This window comes from Lissotriton vulgaris, unplaced genomic scaffold (genome assembly GCF_964263255.1).
Source record: "Lissotriton vulgaris unplaced genomic scaffold, aLisVul1.2 SCAFFOLD_1751, whole genome shotgun sequence".
Lineage (NCBI taxonomy): Eukaryota > Metazoa > Chordata > Amphibia > Caudata > Salamandridae > Lissotriton > Lissotriton vulgaris.
The window spans coordinates 200,626-214,071 of NW_028250304.1; the positions used below are offsets into that span (position 1 = coordinate 200,626).

The 13,446-nt window shown below is 45.1% G+C and overlaps 1 protein-coding gene across 1 annotated transcript in view; it reads left to right on the plus strand.

Moving 5' to 3' along the window:
- Positions 1 to 13,446, plus strand: part of LOC147663303 (lens fiber membrane intrinsic protein-like) — a 45,802-nt gene that overhangs the window by 16,719 nt on the left and 15,637 nt on the right. The window contains exons 2-3 of the mRNA XM_086950544.1: positions 4,395 to 4,544; positions 7,174 to 7,296. Coding sequence (XP_086806670.1) covers positions 4,395 to 4,544; positions 7,174 to 7,296 — 273 coding nt within the window. The remainder of the gene's footprint in view (positions 1 to 4,394; positions 4,545 to 7,173; positions 7,297 to 13,446) is intronic.

Below are 13,446 nucleotides of genomic sequence, written 5' to 3' on the forward strand. Positions count from 1 at the left end.
TCTGTAAAGGGGCCTGTTGGTGCATTACTGGGATGAACTCTCCGTAGCTGCTGAGGGTTGCTCAGCTGCTTGCAAGCACCCATCAAGTCTCATCGCACTGCCCGTGCACATGAAATGACATGTTCTCCATGAAACGCAGAGTTGGAGAATCCCGCAAACTTCATTAGCGGACCAGAATTTTACACCCAGGTGTTGAAAAAGCCAATGGTTACAGGGACATTATTGTTAGGCAATTGAATTTAAAAACCTTAGAAATTCACTAAAAATTCCAAGGTGTATATTTACAACAAAATGGTGCAGCGCTGCAAGCAATGTAGCTGTGTAGCACTGCGTCATTTAAAAAACAAAAGAAAACGGCACACCTCTGTGTTTTTACTTTCATCTGTGCTGAAAAAGTTGCCTTGCGCCAACGCAGACATCCTTGCGCCATGGTGCAAGGGTGCCTGCATTGCAGTATCACCCCCCCATCAGCAGGACCAGCTTCAATCCAGTGGCACAGCAAGCAAGGGGCCCACGTCTGGGCATACCCATGGCTACTTAGGGCAGACATCGTAAACACAACAAGATGGTGGACAGAGTACTGAAACTTTTCAACCACTCACTCCTAATCAAGAGATCTGGGTTTAATCCATCATTCTTTTGCTCACTAGGCTACCGCAGTTTGGAACCGGCCATATGCAAATCAGTCTTGACCCTGTTCCTTATGTGAACAGTCCAGCCCGAACTGCCTGACCTGGCAGTTCGGGTTGAACTATTCCTATGGGGAGCAGGCTCGAGACTGACTTGCATATGGCTGGGTTTAAACTGGAATATCATGGGGAGCAAATAAAATGAGAAAATATGGATTTAGGCCCAGATCTCTGTACTGGGGTGAATGTTTGACATTGTTCAGGATTCTGTCCATCAATTGTTCTTTTTGTATTTGTCACCCTGAGTGGGACGGTTATGCCCAGATGTGGGTCCCATGATCTTCATGCGACTGGAGTCAAGCTAGCCTGTTGAGGAGAAGGTAGATTTCAGTAGATCAAAGCAGCAGGCTGGACTCACATGGCGAGGTCTTGGTAAAGCTGTTGACAATAGCAGGAAAAAGAGCAGAGAAGGAGGAGCCGGATTTCCACGCCAAAATGGTTGTTGTGGTCGATTGGGAACTGGTCGCTGTCAAGCCGGGTGAAGGTTTTTACTTTTGGACGTAAACAGGCTTTCGACAGTTGAAAACCTCTAGTGGGATGAAGCTTCAGGCTGTAGCTGAAGAGGACTCCACGAGGACGGATAGCATTGTTGAGCGATCCCACTGACTGTGATTTCCCACTTAAAGAAGAACGTAGCAGGAGCTGCTGCAAAGACAGGTTGACTTTACAAATTATTTTCCCCCTCACCTCCCCTGACGCTGTCACCAACTTCCAGGCGGTCATGACACACATCCAACACTGGATGAACCAAAATCAATTAAAGCTCAATCCTGGCAAAACTGATCTTCTCCTCCCTGGGAGAAGTGCCCCCCATTGGGGCCCTCAGTACTGGCCAACTGAGCTTGGGTCACCTTCCTCTCCCGCTGGCTGTGTAAAGAGTCTCGGGGTCATTATTGACTCTGAGCTCACTCTCAAGGCCCAGGTGAGTGCTGTAACATCCTCCTGTATGTTCCTGCTATACAGGATACGGAAAGTTGCCCATCTTCTGACTTCCGAAGCCCTGCTACAAGTTTTAATAGCTTTGGTGATGTCCCGTTTGGACTTCTCTAACGCCCTATACCATGGCCTCCCCAAATCCCAGCTGGCTAGGCTACAGATCATCCAGAACCAGGCTGCCAGACTGGCATTTAAAATCCCTAGATGGCAGTCGGCCAAACCTCTATTACATCAACTACACTGGCTACCAGTCAGTGAAAGAATAGCCTTCAAGGTCTGTTGCCTGGTCTTCAAAGCCTTAACTGGTCCCTTCCCTGCTTTCCTGAAGTCCCTGATCACCCCTTACCGTCCTCCCCGCACCTTGAGGTCCACCCACCTTCAGCTTCTAGTTATCCCCCGGTTTAAACTCACTAAATCTGGCGGCCGCAGCTTCTCTCACCTGGCTCCCAAGCTATGGAATTCTCTTCCACTCTCACTCAAGACCTCTTGCTCCCTCCTGTCTTTTAGGAAATCTTTAAAAACTCTGCTCTTTTCACATCCCCGCTCAATAAATTTCCCTTAACATTAACATTAACTTGTGATGCACCAGGGGCAGATTAGCTGGCATGTAGGCTCCTGGCCTTCCGTCGTGTCTCAGGACAGTTTTTGGTGAAAATCTTTCTAAGTTTACGTTTTTTAGGGTTTGACAGGAGCAGCACCCTTAACATCACTTCCAAAAGTTCAGAAACTGAAGGCACCACTTGGGGGGCTAGGAGTCGCTCCATCAGAGGCCAGGTGCAGGGTTCAACATCAATGTAGTTAATTTTGTTCCTTTTGCTCACCCAGGAGGGCAGCCAAGTAGCTCTTGGAGTCACTTCTGGTGGTCCTGGGTTCAAGGAGATGATCCAGTTCTCCTTCAAGCAGCAAGGCAGGCCTTTAGCAGCAGGGATGTAGTCTGGTAGCAGCAGCACAATCCTCTGGGGGTTCAGGAATTCTTTCAAAGGACCAGTAGTTTACTTTAAAGGTGTCCTGAGGGTCCAGTATTTTTATGATGCCACCCTTTGAAGTGGGCGGAATCCCTATACCACCCCCACATCTGGCTATGTTAAGTTCTCTCCTATCCCTGCCAAGGCTCCAAGATGTTTGGGTTGACAAAAGACTAGTTTCTGGTTCTTTTGTGTGTGCTGGAGGTAAGCCCTTTGGAGGTGTAAGTGGGACAGGGAACAGCTCCACCCCCAGCCATCCTGGCAGGATGGTCCCTCCTGCAAACACCTAGTCCCATTTTAGCTCACTGTCTGGGAGTAATATACAGCTCAAGAGCAAATCATAGTCATGTGACCCAGGATACTGGTAGCAGGCACCAAACTGTTGGGACAAGAAAATGTCAACATTCTGAATTGTGATTTAGAATCTGCCTTTACAATCAACCCGATGGCTGCTGCCGTCGGCCAACGGTTGTCGCGAGCACTACCTAGGTAGTGCTGCTCACGTCCGTTGCCGACGCGGCCCTACCCGTTCTTTGAACGTTCCACACTGGAGCTGAACGTTCGAAGCAGCCAACGTGTTAAAGAGGATTTTAAATTACAATTTGAGTGTAAACATGATATCTCTACCTGCTTGCAATCCAAAGTTATCACTTATTAAATGTAAATGGGATAACCCAGTGTTATCCAATGGAAGAGATAGGTGTTACAATAGTGAGTGCTGTGCATTGTGACCCGTGTGTAGGCACCAGCGGCCATCATGTAATGGGTTCTCTTAAACCAAAAACATCCCAAAATTGCCGGACATGCGTGAGCAAGAGTCATGATGCTTGTATGTGCATGCAAATGACAAAATAAAAATTGTTAGCAAAGCTAATATGACAGCCTTTTTTTTTTTTAAAAGGGCCTCTTGGCCTTACCAGTGCTTGTTTCCACGTGGGCAAGGCAGTGCAAGGAAATGACACTACCTAATGCGTATTATTCTTTCAAGCAAAGCCACATATTGGAAAAGACACTGGCTTAGGTCACTGGTTTTGGATTTATGAGGACTAGATGTTAGTCAACAAGTGACTGTGGCTATGGTAGCCCTGAACATGTATTACTTGCATGAATCATCCAGGGTGGAGTGCCTGGAGAATGACTGCTGGATTTCAATGTCCTTCTTGGGTTAGATTTAAGATTTCAGAATGGTTCGTATTGGCTTTCCTTGATTGACTAGATTAATTCACATCAAAATGATTAGTCATTATGTATGTATATCTAAAAGATTTATTTGAAGTTACAAGACATTTCCTGAGAAGAGTTAAACAAATGGATTTCCTTGTGTGAATTACCCTCATATCTAAGCCCAGGTGTTTGTCTGCTGCTAAAACATTGCAGTAGCCCTTTGGAGGAGTGGGCGTGTGGTTGGCATGAGAGAAAGACATACCCAAGAGGCAAAATAGGAGCTCTTCCACCTGGCTTCTACCTCAGAAAGGCCGGGAGGACTGGGGTAGAGTCAGTCACATGTTTTACTTAGTCGTGCCACACCAGTCCATCTGATGTACTTACCTTTCGAGAAATCTCAAGATAAGCAACACACCAGCTAATGATACCTTCCCAGTACCACACACACTCTGGGATGGAGCAACGTTAATACGTTTTTTTTCTAACTAGAAGTTATCATGACAAAAATGTTATTTAACATTTGCTGGTACTTTTGGGCCCTTCCTTCTATTTTTTACACATGCTTTCGTTCTGAAAATCTAATGTTATGGGGCGATAGAGCATATTTTATAATTGTATTTTTTTTAATTATTCTGTGCAGTTTATCTGAATGTGACCCGAGCCTTCCTCATCATCTCCATTGTCTTCCTGGTGCTGGCCGTGAGCATGCAGGTCTCTGCAATCAAGGGTCACAACTTACTAGGGAAAATGAACATGCAGAAGCAGGCGGGCTCCTGGTTCCTCAATGCAGGTGGAGTATGAAATATACACCTTTATCTTTACCCTTCCAGGGCTGCATGTTTAATTCTGGACTAGTGTTTTTGAGCATATTTGCAGATGCAGCATTGTAGCAGACTGCTGACTACTCCACTCATCTCCTCCTAAACAACAGAGCCTTTTAGTATTTTGTTCCAGGACCTCCTTGTCCAACTCCTGGCCTTTCCTGTGCTGTTAGTCCCCCATACTGTCCTACTAATGTGTTCCTCCCCTAATCTGAGGCTCTGGTATCCGCGCATTACACCACAGTGCTATATTGCTGCATTCTCAGCAAGGCGCTATATCATTGACCTTATCCGTCGCTTTTGATTCAAATGCTGGCACCCAAACCCGGCTCCCCTGCTGCAAATATCCCTGACACGCTGCACCACTGTTGCAGGAATGTGCTTTTGCACACGGCACCACTCCCACCCACAGTCTGACAAGTGTCACTCCCTTTCAGTAATGCAGGAATCAGACACACTTGTGCAGAGCACTTTACAGTGCTTAGAAAGGACTAAAGAAGGCACGCCTCTTTCACACAAACCCTGAAACTTCTATGGTTGAATACTGAACATTTGCATATAATGGACCATGGGGTGGAACAAATGGCTGTGAGTTTATTTAAAGTCACCGCGGTGTACTGATATGAGTTTTGGTGGTTTATTTATTTTCAGTGTTATTATGGGGGTGAAGCTGTTGCACGACCTCAATAAGTGCTGTACAGAGTAACCTGAAAAGAAAAGACAAAATACAAATTAGGGTTCCCTCACCTCTTCTACGTTTATCTAATAGATAGTGTGATGAGATTATAATCCCTGGGATTGAAAAACCAAAGGCTTTCTTTTGGAGAATGAACCCAAATCACATTAACATTTGTGTAATAATAATGCTAACTTCACAGAAGGTGTTGGTCTAGGTGATGTAAGGTTTAAGACAGAGCTAATGGGAACAGGTATATCAGCTCATGATGCAACTTGAAACCTGGACCCTAATCCCAGAGCCCCACCTTTTTCTGCATTGTTATGCTAGTAACAATAATAGAGTGCACATAAAAAGGAGTCTCCAGGGGGAGTGAACCCAGGTTGATGTGAAGAAAGATGGTAGATCCTTCTGGGAGAGTGCCCCGGCAGACTGGATCCAGAAGGCTTGTCTGACAATATTTGAAGGAGGGCTGGATAAGAAGGTTCCCACATACATGTCGCAGTGTGTATTTGTGAAACCATTGTCATAGAAACAGAACAAGCATTGCAAAGGCAGTATGTCTTGCTTATAAATGAAAGCTTTTCAGTCATTGGTGGGTTTACTCACGCAGTAAGTTATCAAACACTCATTCTGTTATTCATCCTTACACCTGTGTATCTACTCATCCTCCCACATAATTATTCTCGCATTCACCCACTTACGCAATCACAGGACAAAACACACAAACTCAACAAGATAAAAAAAAATACTGCTGCCTAAACACTCAGAGACATCATAATACATTGTATGTCCCAAACAGACACAAACACTCTGAGTCACGATAATACACAACACAACTGTTTTGCTGTGAGATGTCCACGACATCTCACAGCAAAAGCAGCAGTGGGCCAACCAAGCCCAGGTGTGAGCTCTACGTTTGTGTGTTGATTTATGGTGATTGTCAGGTGTGTGTTATTTTCCTCAGATGTAATTGGAAGAGATCTCTGCCCATGTGACTTAGAACTATATTTGGCCAATTTACACCTAGAAATGCCAGTAGTCCTGCTAGCCGTAACTCCACAGACTTATTTATTCTAACCACGTTTTATGGAAAGTCCGGCATGTGGGTCTACTAATATGCATTCACGTTCCCTTCTCTTTGAATTCAGTCTAGGCAGAGGTTTAAGCCAAGGCATGTGCATACATCTACATGTGCAAAAGTCACCTTAGCTAGAGTTACCTGTTTCAGTTCCTTCCACAGACTTCTTCCCGTTAAATAACCTGTGCATGTAGTACCTGGAAGTGGCCCCAAGAAGCACATCAGTTACAGAGAGAACCCAGAATGTTCTGACCCCTCAGTAGCATGGACGAGGAACATAGCCAAACCATCTCACTATGAGGAGGAAAACATGGTGGCCATCTTGTGGCTTCTATGCTCATCTCCAAGGCTCTATGTGTAAATCTATGTTTATCTTCAACATATTTAAACCTATTATATTGCTGTAAAAATACATTGTGTTATAGGAGAGCCCAGCACTGGTGGATGTCTCTACTTCTATTGGCTCAAATGGAAACCTCTTTCCCTTGAATGGTTTTTAACCTGGCTGTGTTTTTTAGATGTTTATCTGTGTAGTTGCTGTGAATTCAAGAACCTGTACAGGTTAGCATACTGTTCTTTGGTCTATGAAGTGTGTCCTAGACTAAGGACCGCTGTAAAGTCATTTGCATTCACCAATCGGTCAATCAGTCAGGTTACTTGTATAGCACGACTACTCACCCGTATGGGTCTCAAGGTGCTCTGGATGGGGGGACAGCTGGTCCGCCAGAGGCGCAGTGGGTCAGTCGAAGAACCAGGAGTATAATGTGCTCGTGGGCTCTTCTGATACCACCCACATGGGCAGAAAAGATTGACTTTTGATCAGATCCCTTTTCTCCACCAGGTGTGTTTACTGTGATCGGCATGTCTGTGTTCACCGCGACGTCTGGCATCGATCCTCGAACGGGTTACTACTCATGGTCCTATGCATTGGGGTGGGTCTCAGCAGCCGTAAGCCTCGTGGCAGGTGAGTCTTCAACCTTAATTCTGCTATGCCCAGGGGTGGATATAAAGGGGGCTGATATTCAGTGAAGGCCTTTGCTTAATTCAGACTTTAACAAAAGAGAGCGCCTGAGAAAAACAAATATTGTGTTCTGTGTAAAGCACCCCCATTTGACTACTACCAAGAACCTGTTCTCCCCATCCCTTTTCACTTAAAGAGTTTTTCACCACGTTAGGTTATGGTCACTCCACTGGGGCTCACCAAATCACATATGAATTGTTTATATTGTAAATACTTCACACTTTAGGAAATACTGTTTGTGGTGATTACTGGGACTACTAAATTAAACCTTACTCACTTCGGCTGAAGTGAGCACTACTCTGATAGTTTGTCGTGTGGTATTTTTTGTAAATAAAACTTGATAAATATATTTTTAAAAAATGTGGAAAACTGCCTTGACCCCAGTTAAATAAGGTCTCATTTTGACTGCTTATGTCTTTTGATTAATTCAAGCAAGTTATACTTTCTTGCTGAAGTTGTATCTTTTTGATACATGAGTTGCTTGTGAGCAGTGGTCCTTGCTCCTTTGCTTAATTCAGGGCAGCTCTTCTGATTCCCAGTAGAGAAACAGAATGAGTACTGTGACCTTTATGAGTTGGGATTGTTTGAGAGAATATAACTCACTGTCACTATCTATGTGCAGGTGGGTGAGTGAATACATGCAACTGAATTTGTTGGTGTATTTCAGTGAATCAGTGGATTACTTTGCACACTTCATGCCTATGTTGCGTATAAAGTCTAACTAAATACAATGGATAGGTGCTTGGACACATGTACAGTTTAAAAAAAAAAGAAATACTCCCGTTATAAACAATATTAGATCTTGTCTCTACAACACAAAATAAATAGATAATAATGTAATTGAATCCAATCCAATCCAAAAATTCTTTATTTCGGCCTTTCAGACCATAAAAGATACAATAAAAACGTTCAGCATTTAAAAGAGATCCACTTACAATTAAAACAGGCCAATGTACATTTCATAAAAATACATTTCCTTGGAGAATCTGGTCATGAGTGGGAGTAAACATTATAGTTCATATCAGTGTTCAGTCTTTTACTAGTTTACTTCTTATTTGTCACATAGCCATTATAAACTTGGCAACGGCAAAGACTATGTGAGGCAGGGTACTTGTTTTAAGTATTCTGTACGAGTGTGAAAGACTCCTTATGCCCAAGTTCCTACACAATGGCGCTAGCCAATATTTCCTTGGTCTATTGTAAGCTGGGAAGAAAAACAGAACATGAATTTCCTCCTCATCATGTTTACTGCACCCCGGACAGATCTTATCATTCCTCATTGTCCATTTCCAGGTAAAGGTTTTGATCGGCAGGGTGCCTAACCTCCATTGGATTAACAATTTTCTAGCTAAAATGGAGAAAATAATGTCCATAAAACCTTCGAATTGATAAGAATTTTGGGAATCCAAAAATTGATCAGTTAAAATACCATTATTGGGTGCACACATCAGAGAAGCTAGACTTTTCTCCTTGTATACTTCGACCAGTCTTTTGCGAGGGACCCTTTGGCAACCTTGTTCAGGAAGCTCCCATAGCTCAGGGAATCTCAGGCGGTACAGTTCTCTCTTTATGAAGGCCAACCACGGGATTCTGTCACGCTGGTTCAGATTCATTACATGGATAAGGTCTTGCCTGTAGTGTGCAAGCTCACCGGTGGTCCAGAGCCTGTGCCAAAATCTTAGCGGTTTTAGTTCCAGATCCTCGCCTATCGAGGGGAGGCCCACATCTAGTCTTAAAGGGAGCAAAGGTGTGCCACGGGGGAGGGCCAGGAGACGTCTGAGGAAGTTGTTTTCTACTCTGACAAGTTCTGTCCCAGCTCTATACCCCCATAACTCACTACCATAGGATGCGGCCGCTTTGGCTTGGGTTTTATACATCTCTACTGCCGGGCTAATAGGTTTGTAGGTAGAAGTGTTTGCAACCTTCAAAATAGCCCCCGACAATTGGGACAACTTTAGCCGGGATCTGGCTATCTGGGGGTCCCAAGATAAGTTCTCATGTAGGGTAACCCCCAGGTACTGGAACGTTTTTACCCTTTCCAGTCTTGCTGAAACCAGTGTCGGATTTGGTCTGGTTTTATGGGAGGGGTTGAATATCATGAATTTGGTCTTTTCTGTGTTGATCTCTAGACCGTGTTGGCTACAGAAAAGACCAAACCTGTCCAATATCCGTTGGATCCCCATCGGGGATTTGGAAAGCAGGAGGGTATCGTCGGCAAACATAATGGCCGGTACCCTCCTGCCTGCCAACAGCGAAGCGTCATTGTCCCTAACATTGTCGAGATGGGATATGACACTGTTAACTAAAAGGCAAAACAGGGTTGGCACCAATACGCAACCCTGTCTTACCCCTCTGAGAACTGGGATACTAGATGGCAACGTTCCATCCCTCCCACACCTAACCTGTGCAAAGTTGCTGTCATGGAGCCTAATTATGGCATGTAGTAGATAGGTAGGAACACCCAGCTCCTTTAGGACCTCCCATACTTTCTTGCAGGGACCAAGTTGAAGGCGGACCTCAGGTCCACGAACTCCATGTACAGCCTCCCCACCTCGATCCTCACAGTTTTCCAATAGAGGAGAACGAGGTGGAAAATCTGATCCATGGTGGACGTTTTTTTCCTGAAGCCCGCCTGGAGGGGACTCAGAATTTAATTTTCCTCCATCCAGTCTAGAAGGTGGTCCAGGAGAAGGCGGGAAAATAATTTTTGGGGGACATCAATAAGGATGATCGGCCTGTAGTTGGCTGGGAGAAGAGGAGAGCCCTTTTTGAAGATAGGTACTATCTCTGCCCCCAGCCAAGTACAGGGGATCTCCATACCTCCCGCGATGGAATTAAAGAGGATGAGGAGGTACGGGCCCCAGATCTCTGGATGGTGTCTAAAAAGATCGCCAGACAATCTGTTCTAGTCCAGGGCTTTCCCCAATGCCCGTCTCTCTATTGCACTGACCACCTCACCCAGGGTAAATTCCAGTCCAACTACAGGATTGGGTAAGAAATCAGAGGCCACATCATTAGCAAATTCAGGGGTATCTTGGCACAATTTGCTAAAATGGGCTTCCCAAACAGATGCTGCTATGTTTGGCTCCACTGCAGTTTTAGGTTCTCCAGAGCCAGTATTTACCAAGGACCAAAATGTTCTGGAATCCCTCGCTTCTAGTGCTAGGGAAAGGTCCTGCCATCGGTTCCAGTCCCATTCAGACTTTGCTTGGGCCATGGCTTCCCTGTATTTCCGCCTAAGCTCTACTACCTTACCCTTATCAGTACCTGCTTTTATTGTCGCTATTAGCTCTGTCTCGATCTTTTTACAGGAAGAATTGTACCAAGTTGAGGTTCGGGTCTTTTTCTTCCTTGGCACTACCACCGGGTAGAAAACCTCGCCTAGGGTTCCCACTAAGTCTACATGAATTTGAGCTAGTTTCTCGTTAAAATCTGGGTGTCTAGGCTGGTTGATTAGTGCATCCATTTCATTTAGCTTGGGGAGTGCTAGTTCATAGATTTTACTTATACTCTCTTTTGAGTTTACCAATTTCCCCCACTTTACCCTGCGTCTGTTGGAACTAAGAACCAGATTCCCTGGGTCTTCACTGGAATCGACGGATAGTGACCCAACAACAGGTGTGGGGTGAACCATGTCCAGTAAAAGTGCGTTGTGATCAATGTCTGTTCTTTCAATTACCCTAAAATCCTGAACCTTGGACCACAGGCCTGTGTCTACAAAAATGTAGTCCAGCCGCGATTCATGGTCCTTCCTATTGAAGGTACATGATGAAGGGGTGTCAGAAGGGGTACGCCCATTGCAAGCCCTCAGCGCAAAGTTTAATGTCAGGGACATAATTTGCACTGCAAGAGGGGACCAAGATTTGGGATGGGGGGATTGGCATGGCGGGACACCCCAGTAATCGTCTTCAGCAGTTAGGGCGCCCTCCTTCAGACCTTCCAAGGGTTCGAAGTGACAGTTAAAATCTCCGCCCAACACTATCTTACAGTCGATGGGGAGTTGACCCAGGAATGACGAAAGATCATCGAGTATAGGTGATTCCATGGATGCACTAACTGGGCGAGAGTACACATTAATGATTGCCAAATTGAAGGCATTGGGTCATTTAAGTAGAACGCATTGTATGTCCTGCGGAAAAGTAGATACATTCTCCGCATTACACCCAATATGACTAGCTACTCAGACCGCCAAACCACCTGAGGGCCTCCCTCTACCACTCCACTCCACTTGGCTTTAATTTCGAAGACTGCATATCCTGCTCTACACAGGGGTTCCCTGGCCCAGGTCTCTTGGAAAAGACAGATGTCACTGCTGTCTACTAAGGAACCCCAGTCATTTGTATCTAATTTATTGGCAATACCCACCACATTCCAGGAGAGAACCTTCAAGGTTCCAGCTGGAAGTTTTGGTCCCAACCCCCCGGTTATCTCGGGTACGGTGTCCAACGGTGCAACATCGGTCCCTTGCAGTGTTGTTTCCAAGGTAGGTGGAACTGCGAGTGTTAAATTGGGGTCAGATGGAACTGCGGGTGTTAAATTAGGACCAGGTGGGCTCGGAAGTAAGTTATTTACCTGACCCCGGGAGCTAGTAGAAATTAAGCTCTCCCGGGGAGATGCGTCAGATTCTCGAGTGATGGTATCAATTGTACCTTTCCCTGCCCCCTGTCCCGCAGTTTCCTCAGAGATACTTTGGAAGTGCCCAGAAGATGCACCCCGCTGGAGTCAGTCAACCTGATCAAGGCAACTGAATCTGTTGAATCTGAACGGGGATGTCATTGCGGGTTGGCCTGTATCTTGACCCATCAACAGCAAAACCCACCCTTGTCCAGCCATCGTCCCTCCTCATAGTCAAGTCACGTACATTAGGATAGAAATACGACAGAGGGACCAATTCTATGGATGTGTTACCTGAGCTCCCAAGCCAATTACAAATGTAGGTAGCAACCTGTGGACTCTTGAAGCTTACAATTATACAATCCCCCGCACTTTTCTTGGCAGTGTACTCCACCCATGGAACCCTTCTAACCATAAGTACTTCTCCTCTTATATTAGGGGGTAAGGGCCTTTGGGCATTTAACCAGCTAATAACTTTATTGCGTAGGGAATGATAGGATTCCACCACGTTGCTGGAAAGCTCTGGTACCCCCATCAGAATCACAGTGTAGGCCACCGCATCAGGGGGCAGGTTAACTGCTTTTCGCCGGTTGAAAGAACTAGCTGACCGGTTTGGGCAGTTAGCTGTTTCATTAGATGGTCTCTCCTGTCCAGATGAACTGGCCAAAGTGGGCGGCTTCGATCTCCTGGCAGTTGGTATCAGAGGCAATAGCCTAGGAAGGGGTACAGGGGCAGGTTGTGGCGTTATTATTTCAGACTGGTAATGGAAAAATATTGCTTTTTCTACCATGTTCCATGCATTTTTGTCATTTTAATAACTGTTGTTTGTCTTAAACAGCCAATAATGCTACTTTGTGAAATAACCTGAGCTCCATCACAGACCCCAAACAGGTAAAGAAATGGGATAACTTTGACACTTTAAGGGAAGCACATAGGTGGCAATCACAGCACAAGGAGATGAGCTGGAAGTCAGTTCAGGCAGGAACAAAAAATAAGGTAGAACAGTAAAACATTTATGACTGCTACCTTCGAGGAGGCACCAACTCTATTTCCTGTGGAGTCGCAGATGGTACCAAGTGTGTGGCGTCTGGCACCTAACAATGGTTGCAAATCATACTATCTGAAAGAGATAGTTACAGGTCATTGAGGAGTGATCTTGTATGTAAGTGTCTGGAACAAATACTAATTCCCTCTGCCTTTTGAAAGGAAATAGTGTTTACAATTGATCTATTCATGATACCTCCCGTACAAGCCTTGAGTTCTTTATTTTGCTTTGCTGGATCAGCATGACTTATGATCACCCAAAAACAACATGCACAGCGCTAGAGGAGACTACACTTCATCTACAGCTCATCTAGAGACTGACAGCCATTGGGTTGGACTTGGTCCGAGAATCTATATAGTTTTTCTCAATAGGTTACACAACTTTGATAACTGTTTGTACAGAAGCACAGCTCCAACATAAAATATTAACTAAGG